Source organism: Heterodontus francisci, chromosome 2 (assembly GCF_036365525.1).
Source record: "Heterodontus francisci isolate sHetFra1 chromosome 2, sHetFra1.hap1, whole genome shotgun sequence".
Classification (NCBI taxonomy): Eukaryota; Metazoa; Chordata; class Chondrichthyes; order Heterodontiformes; family Heterodontidae; genus Heterodontus; species Heterodontus francisci.
The window spans coordinates 25750481-25772641 of record NC_090372.1 but is presented as its reverse complement, the minus strand read 5'-3'; the positions used below and the strand labels follow the sequence as shown (position 1 = coordinate 25772641).

The 22161-nt window shown below is 42.8% G+C and overlaps 1 protein-coding gene across 1 annotated transcript in view; it reads left to right on the top strand.

Moving 5' to 3' along the window:
- Positions 1–1313: 1313 nt before the first annotated feature.
- The window catches only part of capn7 (calpain 7), a 43209-nt gene continuing 22361 nt past the window's right edge, over positions 1314–22161 (top strand). The window contains exons 1-12 of the mRNA XM_068055976.1: positions 1314–1522; positions 3971–4079; positions 4323–4486; positions 4630–4697; positions 6415–6618; positions 7096–7182; positions 9494–9620; positions 10230–10315; positions 11450–11543; positions 14760–14906; positions 17269–17375; positions 17469–17589. Of these exons, the coding sequence (XP_067912077.1) occupies positions 1421–1522; positions 3971–4079; positions 4323–4486; positions 4630–4697; positions 6415–6618; positions 7096–7182; positions 9494–9620; positions 10230–10315; positions 11450–11543; positions 14760–14906; positions 17269–17375; positions 17469–17589 (1416 nt within the window). The 5' untranslated portion in view covers positions 1314–1420. The remainder of the gene's footprint in view (positions 1523–3970; positions 4080–4322; positions 4487–4629; positions 4698–6414; positions 6619–7095; positions 7183–9493; positions 9621–10229; positions 10316–11449; positions 11544–14759; positions 14907–17268; positions 17376–17468; positions 17590–22161) is intronic.

The window sequence follows — 22161 nt, the reverse complement described above, 5'->3', positions numbered from 1 at the left end:
AAAGCTTCAACGTACTGAAATATACCCCAAACCGGCAAAGACATTCCACAGAACCCACCACCTCATGCCAGAGTATGGATTGGGTTTACCACAAAAATTTGCTTTGAGATGCTGCAGAATTCCAAAGACCTCAAATATATTTGGGCTCCACCTTATTTTGTCTCTATTCCATTTCTTCGTGGTCTGAACATTAATAATCTTATTTTTTGCTTTTCTCCATTAATCTAACATTTCCGTCTTCAAGGGGAAGCTAGAAGTATATAAGGGATAAAGGAATAGAAAGATAAGCTGATAGGTTTAGATGAAGTAAGGTGGAAGGAAGCTTGTATGGTGCATGAACTACTGGGCCAAATGGCCTGTTTTTGCACTGTAAATTCTATGGCCCCGATATTTACAATGCAGCAGGGAAAATGTGGGAGATGCTTGTAGCAGCCAGGAAAGCTGAATTTGATGGGAGGACCTATTTTACTTTTTGTACTCTGCTTCCCAGCATCAGCCAGCCAAATAGAGTGCTGGAGGCATCTGAAGGGCTGTGGACATCAGTGGGGGATGGGGTAGAGACATTTGATGGGTCAAAGACATCGGGAGGGATGGGGGCTCACAAAGACATCAGAGGGGCTGGAGATATCGGGGTGTGTTCAGATTGTGGAGCGGGGAATATTCAGCCAATCACGTGGGGTCTGATCGCAGGGAGGTTTAGTTTTGCTTGGTGGGCCAGGGAGTAGAACTCCTAATCCTCTTGGTCCACAAGCAGTGCTAGAAAAGCATTTGCCTGTTGGAACCAGCCATTCCAGCCTGTCTTCAGTTGCTAGCTTTCCCCTAAGGCCTGGGAAATTCAGCCTGCAGCCACAAAATCTGAATGCAGCTAAAATTGGAGGTGCGCTGCAAATTAAAATATTTGAATTAGGAAGGAAGCGTATTGGTCACAGTTTGGGGTCGGGTTCCCCATTTTGAAATTTTAACTTTCCCCCGCCGATCCTGGAGCGTTACAATTACCCTCTCCATACTTAACTGTTGTCTTCGTTTCTTTCTTGCTATTGACCTTTGCTCACTGGTTTATTTGCTATGTTTCCTTGGTTACATTAGGAAACACAAGTGAAAAAAAAAACAAAGCTGCACTTATCCACATTGAAAAAAAACATAAAATAAAATATTTTTTAAAATACTACCTATGAGCCATGATAGAAACACACAGAAATACTTCATTCCCAATTTGGGAGCAGTCTGGCCCCTTTTATTGGCATCTTCATTCATCCAATCAGAGAAGACTCTGACCTGTCTCCGGGTCAGGCGGAAGCGGAAGTGGTTGGTGGCCGGTGCTCTGAGTCCAACTGTGCGGGGGCCGGGGGGAAGCGGGGACAGGGCGGCGGGTTCCCCCTTTACCTGTCATTCAGTCAGAGTTGCGACCGGGGGCGGCAGGATGGACCCGAGTGTTCTGGAGCAGGATGCCGTCAAATTTGCTCAGGTGGCGGTGAGAAGCGACCAGAGCGGCCGGTTCACCGAGGCCGTCTTCTACTACAAGGTGAGCCCGGGGGGCGGGGGCAGGCCGCTTGCTGGGTGTTGATGGATGCGCCGGGCCTGGGGTGTCAGGGACGAGCAGAGCGCTGGCAATGCAGTGTTTCTTCAGCTAAAGTGTATTTGTGAGTGTCATTTTGAGGCGACAAAGTCTAATTTAGTGTGAAGCAAAGCGGAGAGCTTCCATTTGCACAGTGTCTCACAAATATTCTGAAGTATTTCACTACCAACTGTGCTGGTGCTGCCCCTGATGCCATATTCAGTCGGTGTGTTTGTACCAGTGGCAGAGCTTTATCCACCAGTACTGTATCCAGATGTTACCCCAGTGCATCTTCTTTCTTCTTCTTTGGCCTCCTTGTCTCGGGAGACAATGGGTAAGTGCCTGGAGGTGGTCAGTGTTTTGTGGACCAGCGCCTGTAGTGGCTATAAAGGCCAATATTAGAGTGACAGACTCTTCCACAGGTGCTGCAGATAAAATTGGTTGTCAGCGCTGTTTCGCAGTTGGCTCTGCCCTTGCGCTTCTGTCTTTTTTCCTGCCAACAGTGCATCACTGGTGCTGAAATAATCCAAGAGTAAAAGGTTGGGATCTATAATTTATATCTGTCAGCAGCTGAAAAGAGGAAAGCTGGATGGAGGTTTTGGGTGTAGACCCTTCATCAGAACTAGAAGATAAACAAGTGCCTGCATCAGTCAGATTGCGGGGCTCAGTCAGGCTCAGTGTTCCTGATTAAGAGCAAAATATTGCGGATGCTGGAACTCTGAAATGAGAACAGAAAGTGCCGGAAGTACTCAGCAGGTCTGGCAACATCTGTGGAGAGAGAAACATCTGATGAAGGGTCGTAGACCTGAAACATTAACTCTGTTTCTCTCTCCACAGATACTGCCAGACCTGCTGAATATTTCCTGCACTTTCTGTTCTCATTTCAACTTTCCTGACTGACTGTGCGGGGCTCAGTCAGGATCAGCATTCGTTCATTTATCTTCCAGTTTACAGTTCTGTTGAAGGGTCTACCCCCAAGGCATTTTCTCTACAGCTACTGACAGACCTGCTGTGTATTTCTAGCATGTTCTGTCTTATTTGATTATCTGCAGTCTTCAACCCTAACCCCATCCCTGCCTTTTATTAGAATTTCTAATTATACCGCTGGGTCTTGCCATCCAGCGAGACAAACAATGATTGCAGCTGTCACCCACTATCTTGGAAAGATGAACAATGACACTGACATCAGATCTTTTGAGAACCTGCAAGTGTAAATGGCACAGATTCCGTTTCTGTTCCTATAGTTTGACACAAGCAGTCTTTTTGCCTTGGCTCAGTGGTAGCACTGTCGCCTCTGAGGCCGAAGATTGAGAGTTCAGGTCCCACTCCAGAGACATAAACACGTTGGATACTGTAGCATAATGGTTATGCTACTAGACTCATAATCCAGAGGCCTGGACAATGATACACAGGCATGAGTTTACATCTCATCATGGCATCTGGGGAATTTAAATTCAGCTCACCAACGACATCCCGCGGGTCAACATTGACCAGGAACTTAACTGGACCACCCACATAAATACTGTGGCTACAAGAGCAGGTCAGAGGCTGGGTATTCTGTAGTGAGTAACTCCCCTCCTGACTCCCAAATCCTTTCCACTATCTACAAGGCACAAGTTAGGAGTGCGATGGAAAACTCGACACTATCCAGCTCCAAACAGCCCATTTGATTGTCACCCCATCCACCACCTTAAACATTCACTCCCTTCACCACGAGCACACCGTGGCTGCAGCCTGTATTATCTACAAGGTACACTGTAGTGACAAACCAAAGCTTCATCGAGATCACCTCACAAACCTGCAACCTCTACTACCGAGAAGGACAAGGGCAGTAGGCACATGCAAACACCACAACCTCTACATTCTCAAGTCTCACACCGTCCTGATTTAGAAATATATTGTTTTTTGTCATCGAATCCTAGATCTCCCTACCTAACCACTGTGGGAATACTTTCACCAGATGGGCTACAGCAGTTCAAGAAGGTGACTCACCACCACCTTGCTGAGGACAATTAGGGATGAGCAATAAATGCCCTCCTTGCCAGCAGCGTTCACATCCCAAGAACAATCTTCAAAAAATCCAGGGGGTGCTGTCTTTCAGATGAAATGTGAAAGATCCCATGGCACTGTTTGAAAAAGAGTAGGGGAGTTCTGTCTGCCGTCCTGGCCAATATTTATCGATCACCCATCTTCACTAAAAACAGATTATCTGGTCGTTATCCCATTGCTGTTTGTGGAATCTTGCTGTGTTTCCTACATTACACCTCAAAGGTATTCCATTGTAAAGCACTTTGAGACATCCTGTGGTTGTGGAAGGCCCTTTCAAATGCAAGTCTTTTTCCTTTTGGAAGTTTGCACCTAAGAAGCCTTAACCTCTGTGCCTGTATCTACTAAAACAAAACATTTATTTTGTAGGAAGCTGCTCAAGCATTGATATGTGCTAGTATGGCTGGATCAAAGTTGGATGGTATTCAGGAGAAAATAAATGAGTACCTGGACCGAGTACAGGCTCTTTACTCTGCAGGTTTGTACAGTTTACCTTGGAAATATGAGTAACGAATGACCCTCTTCTAACGCACTTGTATCACAGCACTGCTAACCAAAATAGGTATAGATTCATGCACTATGAAGCTTAAAAATTGTGTTTTAGCCTATTACTTCTAATCACATATTTTTACAATGCTTTGCTGTTTTGAAAATGTATGTATTCTAAAAGTTGGAAAGAATGTTCGCAGCTCTAAATGTTGACATCTTTACAAATTTTAAGTTCAAACACAGAGCAACACAGGAGACCCTCTAAAGACAAAGCAGCAGATGGATCTAGAGCGTGCTCACTTCCTGGTCACACAAGCATTCGATGAAGATGAGAAGGGCAATGCAGACGAGGCTGTAGAACTATACACTCAAGCTGTTGAATTGTGCCTGAAAACAGTGAGTAAACTGTAGAATCATAAAACTAATTGGGGCACAAGGAACCCTATCATGTAAAGTTGTAGTATGCACATGACCAAATATAAGTTAAAGGGCCAAATGCAGCAAAGAACTAAGCTTAAATGCTGTCGTTTTCATCCTAGGCTCATGAAACCTCTGATCAAACGCTGCAGGGTAAATTAAAGCAGTTAGCTCGACAAGCACTTGACAGGTGAGTCACTTTTTGCCCTCTGGCACACCTACTTCTGAACTTTTATGTGTCAAGACCAAGAATATTTCACTTTCGGGCATCTGTGTGAATCTTGCACACAGTGCCATGTCAGGTACAGCATAACTAGCTGCAGAACTAAATTCCCTCTGCTCTGTCTTAATACTGTGCCTTAATCCTGAGCTGAAAAGAACATCCCTATTGCATTTTGTCTCCTAATTCTCAGTGAGATGTCTGCTGCTGAATTATAGCTGCATTTTGTGCTATTGTTTTGCCAGGAACTGGGTTTGGACAACCCAAGTTAATTTCATGCCACAACCAACCATGTCAATACCTAAGTTTGTTGTTGCATCCGTCTAGATGTAAACCCAGAATTGAAAGTACAATGTACTGACCTGCTGAGTCCCAGTAGTCCCCTTCTTCCTCACTCAGGAGAACGACCTTGTTAGTTCTGCATCACATACTGATCTACCTCAGGTGGCCTTGTGTACCGTACTCTCTTAGGTGATGTCTTTTGACTACCAGAGGTGGTGACTTGAAGTTGGTTAGTTGCTGCTTCAGCATTCTACATTAAGAATGCACTTACTTTAAACCAATTGAGAAATAACTTATTGTGATGCTTTCCTGTGGGAAAGGAGGTTTTTGTTTTGAAGAAAATAAACCCATTAGGCTGTATTGTTTCATTTTTGTTTCTATAACATTTGCAGATCAACCTGTTAGATTTCTAACTGTCTTGTTGCCAATCAAACTTCTCTATTCATTTATAAAATGATCTTGGTATCTGTGAGCGCATGTTTGGAATGCAGATTTCTGCAAGGGGAAGCTTTAGTAGGTGAGGCCTTTTATACGGTGTTGTTATCTGAACATTGCAATTGAGGGTTTTCATAAAGGAGCAGTATTGTTTGACAATACAGGTTCATATACAATGACTAGGGAGATCAATGTAGTTTGGAGGTGGATACAACATTCCATTTAGCCAGTGGTAAACTCTGAAATGCACTTGGGTATATTTTAAAAAAAGACTTGCATTTATATAGTGCCTATCACAACCACCAGACTTCCCAAAGCGCTTTGCAGCCAATGAAGTACTTTTGAAGTGTGGTCACTGTTGTAATGTAAAAAATGCAGCAGTTAGTTTGTGCACAGCAAACACCCACAAACAGCAATGTGATAATGACCAGGTAATCGGTTTGTGTGATGTTGATTGAGGGATAAATATTGGCCAGGGTACCAGAGGTAACTCCCCTGCTCTTTTTCTACATTGTGCTGTGGCATCTTTTACGTCCATCTGAGAGAGCAGACGGGCCTTAATTTAACATCTCATCTGAAAGACGGCACCTCTGACAGTGCAACACTCCCTCAGTACTGCACTGGAGTGTCAGTCTAAATTGATTTGCTTAAGTCCTGGAGTGGGACTTGAACCCACAACTTTCTGTCACAGAGGCATGAGTGCTACCAACTGAACCGCTGAAATCCATGTGGTGAAATTGCTCACACAGTGCTATTAGGTTGGGCGTTCCAGGATTTTAACCCAGTGATCTAAAGGAACAGTGATATATGTCCAACCTAGGATGGTGTGTGATTTGGAGAGGAACTTAGTGTTCCCATGCAATGGTGGCCCTCTTCCTCCTAAGAGGTGGAGGTCGTGAGTTTGCAAGGTGCTTTATAACTTTTTCTTGTAATTTTGCCCTCTGTTTTTTTTAATTTGTTTCTCATCTAGAGCTGAAGCATTAAAAGAATCTGTGTCCAAAACACCTCCAGAAATGAAGTACAGTGCAGGGAAACCGAGTCAGCCTGTTCGAGCCTTCCAGCCCCTGGGATCAGACTTTTCACTGAACGATAAACCACAGTTATCTAGAGTTCAGGGCAGTGAACGATCAACTCATGGACAGCTTTACTCCACAGAGGAAATTGAAGTGCTCCGGTGAGAATATCCTTAAATTAATTTAGGATTAAATCAGCTCGGAACTAATAATCAGGAAATACTTCATACAAAGGATAGTTAGAACGAAAGAGCTTGCATTTATATAGCACCTATCATAGCTTCAGGACATTCCATAATGTCACAGCCAATGAAGAACTTTTGAAGTGATGTCACTATTGTAATGTAGGAAACAGCAGCCAATTTGTGCATAGCAAGACCCCACATCTGTTCTTATTTCAAGTCTTCCTGTTTTGAATGGGTGCAGGCACTCACAAGTTGTATTCTTTGATTCACACTGTACTATATTGAGTTTCACTTGCTCTTCCAGTAAAACAGTGTAATTCAATTTACTGGGTGCATCAGTCTTTAATTTTGGGAAGTGAATTATTTTTTGGATGCATTTGGTAATGTTTGAACCTCTGTACTTTTTAAACCTTACCCTTTCATTTGATGCTTATCTCTTGATTTGTCTTTCAGAAAAACTTCTAAGATTAATCGAATTGAATATGTGCCTTTCATGAGTGTGGATCTTAAAGAGCGGTTTGCATTTCCGATGCCATTCTCGTAAGCTATTTGTGTTTCTGATATAAAACTTGCTTGTAGAAATCCAAGAGTTTTTAATATATCAGCTTTTGAACTCTGCAGCATTGTTCGTGTATATAAGGGAATTTTTTTAAATTCTTGCAGTACTATTTCCATGTGAGAATTTGGGATAAAGAAGTTTTTTTAATACTTGGGCCATCTAAGTATATGACTCATCTTTTCTCTGTGACGATATGTATATGTGATGCTAATGGCTAATTAAGTCTATTAGAATGTTAAAGGTCATTGGACTCTTCACCTTTGACGTGACGATGTAGTGTTGAAGTTTTAGAATCCGCTGACTTGTATCAGAAAGGTCACCAATCCTCTCAAGATAAAATCGGAAAGTAGTTTATTTTTTAAAAAGTCAGATCAGGCAACTGAAATGTTATTTTGTTTTAATAAATAACCTTATTAGATGTTCCAGCAGCACTTCACAGAACAGTGAAGTTTGGCAGCCCAGTGCCAAAGGAAATTGCATTTCAAAAATGTTTTTTGTCACTTCCATGATGCAAAAGAGAGAGGAAACCTAGGCTTTCTCCAGTGTGGGCAGTATGCACTCTACCTTAGCAGAAATAATACACTCTGTATTGCATGGTGTAAAGAAAGAACTTGCATTTATATAGCACCTTTCGCAACCACAGAACACCCTAAAGCCAATTAAATACTTTTTTTTTAGAGTAGTCACTGTTGTGATGTAAGATTAACAGCAGCCAATTTGCACACAGCAAGGTCCCAAAATAGCAGTGAGAATAGTGATCTGAAAGATGCTCCCTCTGACAGTGCAGCACACCTTCAGTACTGCACTGAAGTTTCAGTTCAGGTTATATGCTAAGTCTCTGGACTGGGGCTTGAACCTACAATCCTGACTCGGGTGACAGTGCTACGACTGAGCCAAGGCTGACACTTTGTAGAACTTCTGTGCTTACATTACAGTTAATTATCTGACTTGCCACGTGTGATGTCATGGAAGATTTATATTTATAGAAAATGAGGGTGTGTTTATTCTGTCTCCCTCCAGGTATTAAACACCAGACTTTGTTAGAGATGCAAAACAATGTCTTTTTTTTTAAAGGGCTATAAAGCCAGTCACTTAAGCGGCAATCTGCAACCAGGACTTTCGAACCTTCACAGCTCACTCTCCAAAGTATCAACTTTATTGCTCTGAGACTATTTATTTAACAACAATTTTGAGGTAACCTGATGATTTAGGAATATAGTGGCAGGGATTATTTGCAAAATCCTGAAAATTGCTTTTCAGAAAATGGATGCGAACAGGCCTGAGACTCCATAAGTCTTGGTCTCAATTTAGGGAGTTTACGTTCAGCTTTGTGTGCACTCCTGTCTCAGGCCAGTCCACGTTTAACCTTTTTTAAAATATTTGATTTTCCACTGTAAATTAAGCCACCACTTCAACATCCACTCTCAGGACTGAATTTTGTTGTGACGACAGGAGAAGGTAGGGGGAGGATCCATCTAGGCCCTATATCAGATCCCCGAAGCCATTTAAAGGCAGGTAGGCAATTAACTGTCCTCCGTCCAGGAAGCTTTCGCTTTAAGAGACGAGCTCCCGCCTCCAAGAGCTGCCAGCCAGTTGGAAGGCCAGTAGCTCTGCAGTATCGGCAATGCCACTGGGAGCAATGGCGACTGCCGGTACTGCAGGCGGCCCTGCAGCATTGAGGACATCTGAGATCCCGGGAGAGGTAAGTGGGGTCGGTGTTGTCTGGGCCTTTCAGCCAGGCCCTGGCAATGGGATGGAGAAGGGGATTAGTGAGGGTGGTGGGGGTTTTGGCAATTGCTGCTGGGGGGGGCCTCCTGGGGCCTTGGATTGCCCTCAAAGGAGGGACACACCCCCCCCCCCCCCCCACCCCCAACATCGTTAGGAGACCATCAAGTTTTACCTGTCGGCATCTCCAGGCGGTGGCGGATCCCCTCTGCCTTGAATAAAATTGAGACGGGGGCAGGAAGAGACCTTTAAGTGGCTATTAATTGGTCTGGGCAGGAAGGACATCCAGCCTTCCCTGCCCCGGACTAAATTGGAAGGCGATGGGCACTCCAACCCCCGTCTTCCAGTGCAATTTTATGGGGCCCCCACCTCTCTTCCCATCGCAAAAGGGCCCATAAATTTCAGCCTTCAGTGTCTGCAAAGCCTCAGCTTGACATCAACTTTCACCTTGAGTCATGGGTCTTTAGCTGCATCCTTAACTGTCTCACCATAAAAAGACCTCCTCTCCAGCCCAGTATGTGGTCAGGGAGATCTACTGGTTTTACAAAGTCTCTCTTGTTTGTCCAGGGACAGAGCTGGCAAACTGGTATTGTCACCGAAACAGAAAGCGTTATTTTCCCGGTGGGTCCGACCAGATGACATCTGCACCAACCCTACGATGATCTACACTGTATCTAGTTTTAGTATAAAACAGGTCAGTCTTTTAAGATCAGCTTAATCTGTTCACTTTTGCTTGTTTTAAATGTTAAAGTTTAACATTATCACCCAATTCCATTTAGTCCAGTTTCTAACTGAGCAATTCTAGCAATGTGGGAAACTCTCTTCTTCTGTGCACCCCTACCCAAACCCCCCCCCCCCCCCCCCCCCAAAAAAAAGCTGTGGATGCTGGGGGCCAATAAAAAAATTTCAAAACCATGATTGTTATATCTTTGACTAGTAAACGTGTTAAGGTATATGGAATGTTAAGAAAAAGTTCAGCCGTGATCTGATGGAATGGCAGAACATTTTTGAAAAATGCAATGTAGTTTTGTCTGCTTGCCTTCATTAATGATCTGTTATTTACAGACAGTTCCTCTGGTCTAATTGCCTTTTGTAGTTTTAATAACTTTTCTGCAATGGTAGGTACTAGAATTCACATACAGCATTAAACGGCTGCCCCCTGCAGGAGGTGTTTGGGAAAGTGTGCCCTGTGGCTGTTGAGCATAGTCTCTATCTTGTTCAAAAGGTTTTGTAATGGGTTTAATTGAGGAAGTGGCTGACTAGCTATTTACCAATCCCAAGAATCCTTCACTCTCTTTTCCAGACAGTGGTATCGGACTGCTCTTTTGTGGCCTCTTTAGCCATTGGTGCTGCATATGAAAGACGTTACAATAAAAAGTTGATCACAAGGTAGTCATTTTTTTTCTCTTTGCATAATTTAAAGAAAAATGCTTTTAACAGATCATCATAACCTGTACAGATCTCTCGGGGGTCACCTGTCTGAATATCTCCTTACACGGCTTGATAAATTTCGATCTGTTAACTCCCCTGTTAAGCACCTTTGGAAGTTCTACTGTATTAAAGGTACTATATAATGCAGCCCCCCATTTTACTTTCATTTTTAGTTATTTTTTCTTTTTTACATTTTTTACCATTTTTTTTTTCAGGTTTGCACTTGCTGCTGTTCAATATTCAGTCCATTAACACCTAATCTGTACTAATGCTTTGTCTTTCAACACACCATTAACATATTGTTTGCCTTTGCTCCATGACCTTTTGGTCAGCTATGTGGCCTTGTCCAATCTACACCTTCTCCTTTGTTATCTCTTGCCCCACCCCCACCTCACTTGCTTATAACCTGTGACTTTTCTAATATTTGTCAGTTCCGAAGAAGGGTCACTGACCCGAAATGTTAACTCTGCTTCTCTTTTCACAGATGCTGCCAGACCTGCTGAGTGGTTCCAGCATTTCTTGTTTTTATTTCAGATTTCCAGCATCCGCAGTATTTTGCTTTTATATTACTATATAATGCAGGTTGTTGTCATAATTGTATACATAGGAAAGCAGGGATATTTTGAACTTCAGCTCTTGCTCTCAACACAGCAGCACTTGTTTATGATGGAGCAAGGTGGAAAATGTAACTGTTTGTGGCAGGTATTGGTGACGAGATGATACAGCAGCCAATGATGTCACACAGGGTTACTAAGTAGATTTGTACCTGCTGTTCTACACTTATTTGGTTCCTGACTTCAGCTCTGAGATTCAACAGGAGTGCTGAGCAGAGGTTAGGCATCTCTTTAGTTGGGGGGAAGCTCAGTGGGAATGATTTCCAGACTGCTGCCAAACACCCATGAGCAACTAGTTGTAGAGTGGCATTAGTAGGTGCCTGGGAAACGGTTACCCTTCTCCCAGGCCGAGGATTGTACATGGCATTAAAAAAAACTAGTACAAAGAAAAAGAGAGAAGGTAGTGGAGTTGAACACATGCATCCTTGACGTTGTACATTCAATGTGTGTTTTTCTTTCTTTATATTTTGATCTGCAGCATTATTTATCCTCAGAATAGGAAGGGTAATCCAGAGTATAATCCCTGTGGGAAATACATGGTAAAGCTTCATATCAATGGTGTTCCCAGAAAGGTAAGCCTATCCCACACTCTCGACCATTAAGTCAAATCAAGCAGCAGATTGTTTTCCCTCCCTTTCTTGTATTTAGAAGGTGTCAATTCTGGTTGCTCTTGCGTGCTTCAGTACATTGCCAAGTATCAAGTCGTCTTATGTGAGCCTAGACTCAGACTGTTTGACCCAGGGTCATTGGATAGTGATCATGAGTTAGAAACTTATCTGTTTCTGCCCACCCCTGCCCTCCAATCGTTCTGCAATGTTGGCTGAAACTGGCTAGCTCAACACAGACCAGGGATCAAATCTGCGATCTTCCTTTCTCTGTATAGAACATAGAACATTACAGCACAGTACAGGCCCTTCGGCCCTCGATGTTGCGCCGACCTAAACTATTCCATTTTCATCCATATGTCTATCCAATGACCACTTAAATGCCCTTAAAGTTGGCGAGTCTACTACTGTTGCAGGCAGGGCGTTCCACGCCCCTACTACTCTCTGATTAAAGAAACTACCTCTGACATCTGTCCTATATCTATCACCCCTCAACTTAAAGCTATGTCCCCTCCTGTTTGCCATCACCATCCGAGGAAAAAGACTCTCACTATCCACCCTATCTAACCCTCTGATTATCTTATATGTCTCTATTAAGTCACCTCTCCTCCTCCTTCTCTCTAACGAAAACAACCTCAAGTCCCTCAGCCTTTCCTCGTAAGACCTTCCCTCCATACCAGGCAACATCCTAGTAAATCTCCTCTGCACCCTTTCCAAAGCTTCCACATCCTTCCTATAATGCGGTGATCAGAACTGCATGCAATACTCCAGGTGCGGTCTCACCAGAGTTTTGTACAGCTGCAGCATGACCTCGTGGCTCCGAAACTCGATCCCCCTACTAATAAAAGCTAACACACCATATGCCTTCTTAACAGCCCTATTAACCTGGGTGGCAACTTTCAGGGATTTGTGTACCTGGACACCAAGATCTCTCTGCTCATCTGCACTACCAAGAATCTTCCCATTAGCCCAGTACTCTGCATTCCTGTTACTCCTTCCAAAGTGAATCACCTCGCACTTTTCCGCATTAAACTCCATTTGCCATCTCTCAGCCCAGCTCTGCAGCCTATCTATGTCCCTCTGTAACCTACAACATCCTTCGGCACTATCCACAACTCCACCGACCTTCGTGTCATCCGCAAATTTACTAACCCACCCTTCTACACCCTCTTCCAGGTCATTTATAAAAATGACAAACAGCAGTGGCCCCAAAACAGATCCTTGCGGTACACCACTAGTAACTAAACTCCAGGATGAACATTTGCCATCAACCACCACCCTCTGTCTTCTTTCAGCTAGCCAATTTCTGATCCAAAGCACTAAATCACCTTCAATCCCATACTTCCATATTTTTTGCAATAGCCTACCGTGGGGAACCTTATCAAACGCCTTACTGAAATCCATATACACCACATCCACGGCTTTAACCTCATCCACCTGTTTGGTCACCTTCTCAAAAAACTCAATAAGGTTTGTGAGGCACGACCTACCCTTCACAAAACCGTTACCGAGGGAAGAGGGCATTTGTTATGTTGTTGTACATAGTGGATATGCAGTGGTAATAGACAAGTTAACCTGCAGGTAAGAGTTTATAACTGCTGTGTAATCAATTTAAAACTCACTAAAGATTTCAAAATTTAATTGAACAAAGTTGGCTTACTTGTGAAGGTTCAGAATGAAAAGAATCCTTAATTCGGCCAATGTAAAAATTATTTCTGGTTAATAAGAACAGTTTTGCTTTTTACCTTTCTATTTTGCTTCATTTGTTTTTCTATTTTTTTTCAGTGTTTTACCTTAATTTAGTTTTATATACATCCGTGTTTTCTTTGTTTTTATGTCCCTCTTACTACTTTCTCTCCTGTCCCCCACTTTCCATCATCCACAACAACTGAAACTTGAGATTGCTGTAAAAAGTCATTGGATATTGTACTGAGAAATCTATCCAGAGAAAGACTTTGAGCTTCCGCTAGGCCCCCTTAGTAATAGTGAAGAATTTACAGCACAGAAACAGGCCTTTCGGTCCAGTAGGTCCATGCTAGTGTTTATGCTCCGTCGCTCCCTTCATCTAACCCTATCTGCATAACCTTCTATTCCTTTCTCACTCATGTACTTACTTAACTTTCCCTTAAATGTACTTAGTTATTCAGTGTAATAGGGGATTCCACATTCTAACCACTCTCTGGGTAAAGATGTTTCTCCTGAATTCCTTATTGGATTTATTGGTAACTATTTTATATTTATGACCCTGCTTTGGGACTCCTACACAAGTGAAAACATCTCTATATCTACCTTACTGAACCCCTTCATAGTTTTATCGACCTCTATAAGGTCACTTCTCAGTCTCCTTTTTTCTAGAGAAAAGAGCCCCAAGTCTTTTCAGTCTCACCTGATAGTTGCACCCTCAGTTCTAGTATCATCCTTGTAAGCGACTCCTTCTGTCCAGTGTTGCCAGGATGTAAATGACATTAAACACTTCATATTGTCATTTGCTAATGTGGTTAAAAATTTCCTTCGTCTCTCTCCCTGTCCATTGTGGAACGCTGCCATACAGTTTGCAGTCTCACAAGTAGATTGATTTTAAAAATTTAGTGCAACCATCATCGCCGTTGCCAGTGTTGGTAGGCTAGAGAGCTTGTAATTAAGATTCAACGAGCATGCAAACGGAATTAGACTTTGAATGCTCTCTGGCCTTGATCATGCATCAAGTCACTGTGTTCCTGAATCAGTAGATTGATATATAAACAAACCAGGAGGAAGTCATTGCTCTCAGTCCCAAAGTATAGTGCTAATCAGAGATACTGAACAAGTCAGCAGCGATGTGGTGCTGTCAATCTTACAGCCTGGTCTGTTGCTCCACAGTACATCCTTGAAGTAGATGATCTGCTAAAGGTGATTCATATATCTTCTTTATCTGGATTTACCCGTCACTGGATTTGTTTTGTAATTGTAGAAATTTCCAGTTCACTGATTTTTGTTCCTAGATTGGGACAAATGAGCTAGGAGGTAGGACAGGTAGTCCTTTCTATGTAGCTAAATATTTTCTTGTGCATTTCTTCCACCTGTTTACAATGTTTGCATGCCCTGTTTTGTTTTCTGGTGACTATACATTTAGAATGATTTATCTGCAGCAAACACTGCACTGAAGTCTAATTGCTTCCTTTTCTCAATTATGCCTCCAAAAAGGTGGTCATTGATGACTTTTTGCCTGTGGATTACAATGGTGAGCTGCTGTGTTCATATTCCAATAACAAGAATGAACTTTGGGTCTCTTTGATAGAAAAGGCATACATGAAGGTTATGGGAGGATATGATTTTCCAGGCTCCAACTCTGTAAGTATTAATCACATATATATCTTGAGTTCATTTCTCCAATACAACTATTGGTGCTGTTGTGAATCAATGATGCTGCAAAATTGCTGCTATTCTACATAAACTAATTTCAAATGCCCACATATGCTACTTGAGAAAAAAGTATTGTAAATTTATTGCATTTTTGTGTGGTGTATTATCTTTCTCAATCTGCAGCTGTTTCCCAGCCCACCCCAACATTTCCATTTTAATCAGCCACCTGGTTTGCTTTTAGGTAAGAAGAAACTTCCATTTATGTAGCGCCTTTCATGACCTCAGGGTGCTCATCAGCACTTCACAAACAAAGGAGCATTTTTGAAGCATAGTCACTGTTGTAATGTAGGAAACAAAATCCTCTTGAATGTGGTAAAAGGTAGCATATGATGCTGTAACCAACGGCACTTAGTTCTTTCCACTCAAAGATATTTGAATTCAGGCTCTAATTTGAAACGGTGCTTGTGAATGGAGCAGAGGGTGCGTGGAACATAAGACCCGCTGGTATCTTCCTTTTATACTAAGGCTGCAGAACAGGAACTTTCTACAGGAAATCACAGGAAAAGGAGAGTATGAGATAATTTACAGAAAGAGGCGGGATTCTGTGTGAGGCCTGCAGAAGGTGAGAAGAGATGTAGTGGATTGTCTGGAAGGCGTACTGTTACAACTGAGGCAGGAGAAGTGCACTGTTTGTTCTAGTTCCACTTCTCCACCGGTCACAACATCTATTTAAATATTTTCTCATTTACCGATAACATCAACCATAGACTCTATTTTTAATCCCAGAATAAAACGCACCAACCAGGTTTCTTTAATAAACTACAAATTATCAGTTTATCAAACAAGTCTTAACCAGTAATGAAGTAAAGCAGAAACACACAGATTGAAATATTAAAATTCCCTTTTTACCTTAGTCACTCACACATACATATGCACCGAGTTAAAAAGTTAACCTGAAAAATAAAGGAATTTTTGTTTTTAGAGCTCTATTACAGATTTAAAAAACACTTGGGCTGACTACTTGCTCATTCTTGAAGAAACAGCAGATGGGATCTGTTGTAGCCCAAAACTGGCATACAGTCTGGCCTCCGAGTACACATAGACGGGTCATTGTGATCTTTTAGAACAGCTCTTTTCAGGCAGTGTTGAGAATTAATTTAGCAGGTTTTTCTTCAAAGAAAGGAGACGCAATGAATTGACACAGTGAACTTCTCAAGGTCCTTTAGAGAAGTCCTGGAAAGCTGAGCTTGGTTGTGGTCTTCTCTCCTTCCTTGGGAATTCTCTTCTTTCCTTTGGAAATTCTGTCCTCTCCTTGGAAGTTATCTCCCTTTTCATGCATTTCAACCCTAACTCAAAACAATTCAAAAGTGAAACTGACAACAGGAGGTCAACCTTTTGACCTCAATCAATCTTGACCTGTCACTTCCTTGTAAAATAATTCATCTAGTTGTACAAAATTCTTTGTTGTTTATTGAGCTGGAAGTCAGGTGGTTTCCTGGAAAGACTTGTTTTCCTCACAAGACCTTTCAGTGCCCCTTTTAAACAAACACTTCCAGAGCCTGTGTTTCAAAATCAAGTGGCCTTTACACGACCCTGTTTGAAGAAATGTTAAACTTTGGGGTTTTCAATCTTTCAAAAATGAATCCTCAAAAAATATATTTAACAAAACACAGAGGAACTTTCGTAACAATACACAGAATGGAGAAGAAGCAGTAATGAGGAGAGACTTTTAGAAAGATGAAGACAAACAAGTCTGAGACAGCAAGAAAAAGTATGTGAGAGCCAGAGAATGGGAGACGAGGTATATCAGACAGACAAAGAATTGGATAGTGGTGGTCGAGCAGCTAGGCAGTAATGGGGAAGGATTGTTAAATACTACTATTAGAACAGGGCTCTGCCTATTAGAATCTTAATTGCGGAAGCAAATAACCTATTTTGTCTAGTTTGCCAAAAGAATGCTTTCAAGATGCTTTTTCTGTACCATCCAGGACTCTTAGAGCTGTAAGCAGCCTGTTCCACAGTCCTTCCAATGAAACTGAACTCCAGGTTCACTTCTAATAAGTCTGTCAGCAGCCTGAGCTTTAATGGGTCCCAAGAGTTTAGGTCAAGAATTTGAACCTCCTGTATATTTCTAGCTACAAAGAGGTTCTGATGTTTTTGGTGACTGTAATATTTTATTTCATGAGTGGTCAGTTAAGTGATCAGACAAAAGTACAGTTGTGTCTGTAACCACTTGTGACCTAATCAATCGCATCAGGTCTGAAATCTTTGAAGCTCAAGGTATTTGGCTGTTCCACCTCTGGCAATATAACCTAGTATATAAAATTGTGCGTTTTGCTTAATACTGCAGAACATTGATCTTCATGCTTTGACTGGCTGGATACCAGAGCGAATTGCGATGCATTCAGACAATCAGAAGTTTGATTACGAGGGCACTTTCAGAATGCTCTATCAAAGGTAATCTTAGACTGCTGTCGATGTATCGTTAGGAGTGTTTAAAGGGTTTCAGTGAGCGCTTTGAGAACATTTCTTTGTGTCCAAATCCAACAGATTTCATAAGGGAGATGTTCTGATCACCGCAGCAACCGGCATTATGAGTGAAGAAGAAGGAGAGCGATGGGGGCTGGTACCTACACATGCATATGCTGTTCTAGACATCCGGGAGTACAAGGTAACAATGTTTCCACGTGCGACATACAGGATGGGACAGCCCATTTCCAGGTACAATCAGATCCCTAATTCAAAGTCCTAACAGCAGATTTGGTAACTGATTTGATCCGTTGTCAGTATCACTGCCCAACTTGACGAGCAATCTAAATTACGCTGTATAGCCCTTCTAACTCTGCACATATTAGGGCCGCGGGAATGAGCCCACCTGAGTATATGATGGTTATGCCGTAGGAATTTCATCTATGCCTCCCCACGATATTACAGAGGACGCTGAGAAGTTGTCGCTCACCTAAATTAATTGTCTTGGGTCAGGCCCTACAATGGGGTTTTCATACCCTTACTGAATATTGCATTGACTCTTTTGTTTTCTTTTAAGTTGTCATTAATAAAGCTGTATAAGACATTGTTTAACTCATTGGTTAATGATCCCTTAGTAAAAAGATATTTTTTAAAAGTTACACAGAGGAAAATGTGTGAGATTAATAGTTTAGTGGTGTAGTAAACACTATGTGGTTTAGTACCCATCAGATATGCAGTGACTGGTAAGGTGTGAGCCTTAGACAGTGGCATGAATGGCTGAAGAAAATGATTTCAGTGAGTGGTATTCGTTTTTGCTGCTGTAGTAGACTGACACGAGGCTGATATCTATTGGGCCTTTGTAATTCTATTGTCATAGCTGAATGCATGTGTACAGGTGGGTGGGTTGGCAACAATCTTGCATTGTATTGCAGCTAATAGCATCTGATCTTAATGCATCTATATCAATTAGTCAAATATCAAGTATTTGTGAGCATTTCCTGTTAACTTTTTTTTGTTATTAATTCCTAAGATTGATTTTATAATGAGAATTGTCTGTGTAAACTTGTCATACTGCATTACACCCTTTCGTGGAGGTGCTGCAGTACCACCACTGGCAGGAGGGTGTAATTACAGCAAGTTTAGGTAAGTAAATTCCACTCCAGCTGTGCACATAGGAATTTATAATGGAAATATAAAAAAGAAACTAAAATAGGAATTGCATTTATATAGTACCTTTCATGACCTCAGGGTATCCCAAAGCACTTTACAGCTAACTAAATACTTTTTGAAGTGTAGTCACTGTTGTAATCGTTATGACCAAGGTGGGAGGAGTGCACTATCGTTCCTAGTTCCACTTCTCCACAGGTTACAACATATATTTAAATGTTTAGCCGGGTACCGATGCGGTCAATCATAGACACTATTTTTATCCCAGAATAAAATACCCTAACCAGGTTTCTTTAATAAACAACCAAATTATCCGTTTATCATCAAAACAAGACTTATCTAGTAACGGAGCAAAGCATTAACACACAAGTTGAAATATAAAAGTTCCCTTTTAAGTTAGCCCCTCACACGCGCTCTGAAAAAAAATACAGAAATTCTGTCTCTGCAGAGGTTTGTTACCAAAAAAAAAACAAAAAAAAATACTTTTGCCAATTACTTGCTAATTCTTGAAGAAAAAAAGAGAAGATATGGAAAGATGTTGGTTGTCTCTGTTTGTCTGGCGTCCCAGTTATGCATAGAATGTTGTCACTGGGATCTTCCAAGAACAGTTCTTTTCAGGTGACGTTGAGGATCAGTTTGGCAGGCCCTGCAGGAGAAATGTGGCAAAAGTTTCTGTCTGGTTCTTACTTTTGCTTCTCTGGGCTTCTTATAGAGATGGAAAAACTGGCAGGCTTCTCAAAGAGTTGGAATAAGCTCAGCTGCGGTTTTATTCCCTTGGCAGGTTTTCTCCAACTGTCTCAAACCGTTCACACTCAAACCCTGTCCAAAGCAAAGCCAAAAAAAAACTCTCCAAAAGCAAAACCCTGTTAGATCTCATCAATTTCAGAGACAGAGTCCGATGGTAACTTTCAAAACTTTATTGAGGTAAGTAATTGTTACAGCTTGACTTCCTCTCCTTGATGTAGGTTTTCTTCACTACAGCAAACAGCTCAGCCATGTTATAAAAACGGACAGAACTTTGTGTTACAGCTTGGAGAAAAGACGGACTGAATTTTGCGCGCCGAAAACGAACTGTTCTTTGCGTGCCAAAACCAGCCTCCTTTATACTCGTCCGTAACACACACACACCCCCCCCCCCCCCCCCTTTGTTCCTAATTGGTCTGCAGACTTCTGCAATTTTTGTGGTGTCGGAGCCTAATTGGTCTGCTCACACCAGCAAGTTTCACATTTTCCCCCCCCCTTCCTTGAACTGTTAGCTGCAGCTGTCCTGTCAGTTTCTGCCTGTTAGTTTTCTTTATAAACTGTTAGCTTATCTTTAATCTGTTCCCACAGTCCCCCCTTTGATTCTTCAAACTTCTTTAAGAATCACTCCCTCAATCCCGCCTTGGTGCCTTTGATGGTCTACTAGCTTTCAGCACCCGGAGGGGTTGTGCTTAATACGTTGCCCGCTTGTGCCCCAAGAGGGAGCGGTGGGAGCTCTGTAAGGGCATAAGCTTGGCGGGGGTTTCGGTCACTTGTTTGCAGCAACACTGAATAAGCAAAAACGTAAGTGGTGGCATGTACCGGGTCGCTTATCAGGCTCTTTGGGCGTCCAGCCCACCAGCAGTGCTCGGAGCTTTGCTCCCATGTCCCTGTCCAGCTGACTGCATCGGTCAACCAGTGCTGCGAAGGATATATCTGTGCCGTCCCAATTCAGTAGGGTTACTTTCAACATCTTGGATAGTTCTGGTTTTAATCCCGTGACAAAAGCCGACTTCAGAGGTGGAAACCAGGTGTCGTCTAGTGCCTCTGGGGCAATGTCTCTGTTATCCCCGAGTATTCCAACCAAGCAGATCTAAACCTCTCTTCATACTCCCGCACCTCCTCCATGTCTTTTTGCTGACAGACGGCAATTTTACCCCAATCCGTTTTTGACGGACAGAACGCTCGCAGCCACTAACTAATCACAGCCCATCCGGCATCTAGTTGTTGCTCATCCTCGCCCAAAGCGGTTTGGACCTCTCTGTTCAGCCTTCACCCCGCTCGCCCAGGCACCATCACGGTCAAGATCTGTACCCCGTCCCACGGATGGAGGTGGTAAATTCCCTTCAGACGTTCCAACTGCTCCCACGTCTTCTGGCCCCCCTTTTTCGGGTCAGGCAATTCTTCAGACCATTTATCAATTTTCTCAGGATCCGCTGGGACATGCATCCAATAAGTGTTGTGCTCAGACATGATCACCTCGTTACCGTCTGTAGTCCTCTTTTCCTGCTTGACCTTAACGCGTTTCTGCTTAAGTGGGACGAGCCGCGCAAAAGGAAACTCCTCATCCGAATCACTTTGATCACTGGAGGACTCAGCTTCCTCTATACCGGCTTCACGCCGTTGCGTTTTTCGTTGTTTTTTTAGTAACGACTCCAGATTCGGGTACAGGCGAGACTGTTGTGGTCGGTGGGGTCCGCAGGCGGTCCCGGTCCCTTCGTTTGGGTTGCCTGTCCGCCTTGTAATTGTTTTTTAATTTCTTTAATTTCAGTCTCCAGCCTTTCCTTTTCAGATTGTTTTTCAGTCTCTAATTCTTCTAATTTAAGCTTTTCCTTTCTTAATTGTTCACAGACCGCCTTCAGTTGGTCCTTCGCATTAGTCAGGTTGCGATCATGTTGAGCTTGTCGGATAATTTCATTACACTGTCGGATCTGGCCCATTACGGCTAAGGACCATCTGGTTCGTTCTTTATCCTTTAAACAGGTCGCCTTCCCCCAATCTCTCTTTATATCTTCCAGGGACCACTGTCCCTTGGAGACACCATATTTCTTTTCGATCTCGGTACAGGTTTTGGTCAGGTTAAACCGTTGCTCTATATATTCTTATAGTTGCCGAAGAATTTCTTCTTCGGGAACGTCTGGCGGGGCCCGTCCACCTTTTACGGTGGTTGGTAACTGTCGGTTGCCTCGTCAGGCATTGTACCGATTTTGTGTAGGGGGTCTCGAGCCGTGGGGCTTCTTTTGCAGATGCCGTGGGGCTTTTCAGCCGGGTCGGTGTGTTACAGTCGAACACCATCGAGTATAAAGGGGGTCTAGATCTGTGGGGCTCCTTTTGCAGATGCCATGAGGCTTTTCAGTCGTGGGGCTTTTCAGCCGGGTCAGTGTGTTACTGTCGAACGCTGCCGAGTATAAAGGGGATCTAGATCTGTGGGGCTTCTTTTGCAGATGCCCTGGGGCTTTTCAGCCGGGTCGGTGTGTTACTGTCGAACACCGTCGAGTATAAAGGGGGTCTTGAGCTGTGGGGCTTCTTTTGCAGATGCCATGAGGCTTTTCAGTCGTGGGGCTTTTCAGTCGGGTCGGTGTGTTACCGTCGTACACCACCAAGTATAAAGGGGGTCTCGAGCTGGAAAAGTTTGGGATCGCGTAGTGGAGTACCAAAACTAGACAACGGCCGAGGACTTTTTTTTTTTTAGTAAAGAGGAGTCCTTGCCTCCGGGGCCGATATAGGTCCGATGTCCAGGGCTTCGGTCTCTATCCTCCAGCGATCCTGCCGACTGCACCAAGTTGTTAGATCTCATCAATTTCAGAGACAGAGTCCGATGGTAACTTTCAAAACTTTATTGAGGTAAGTAATTGTTACAGCTTGA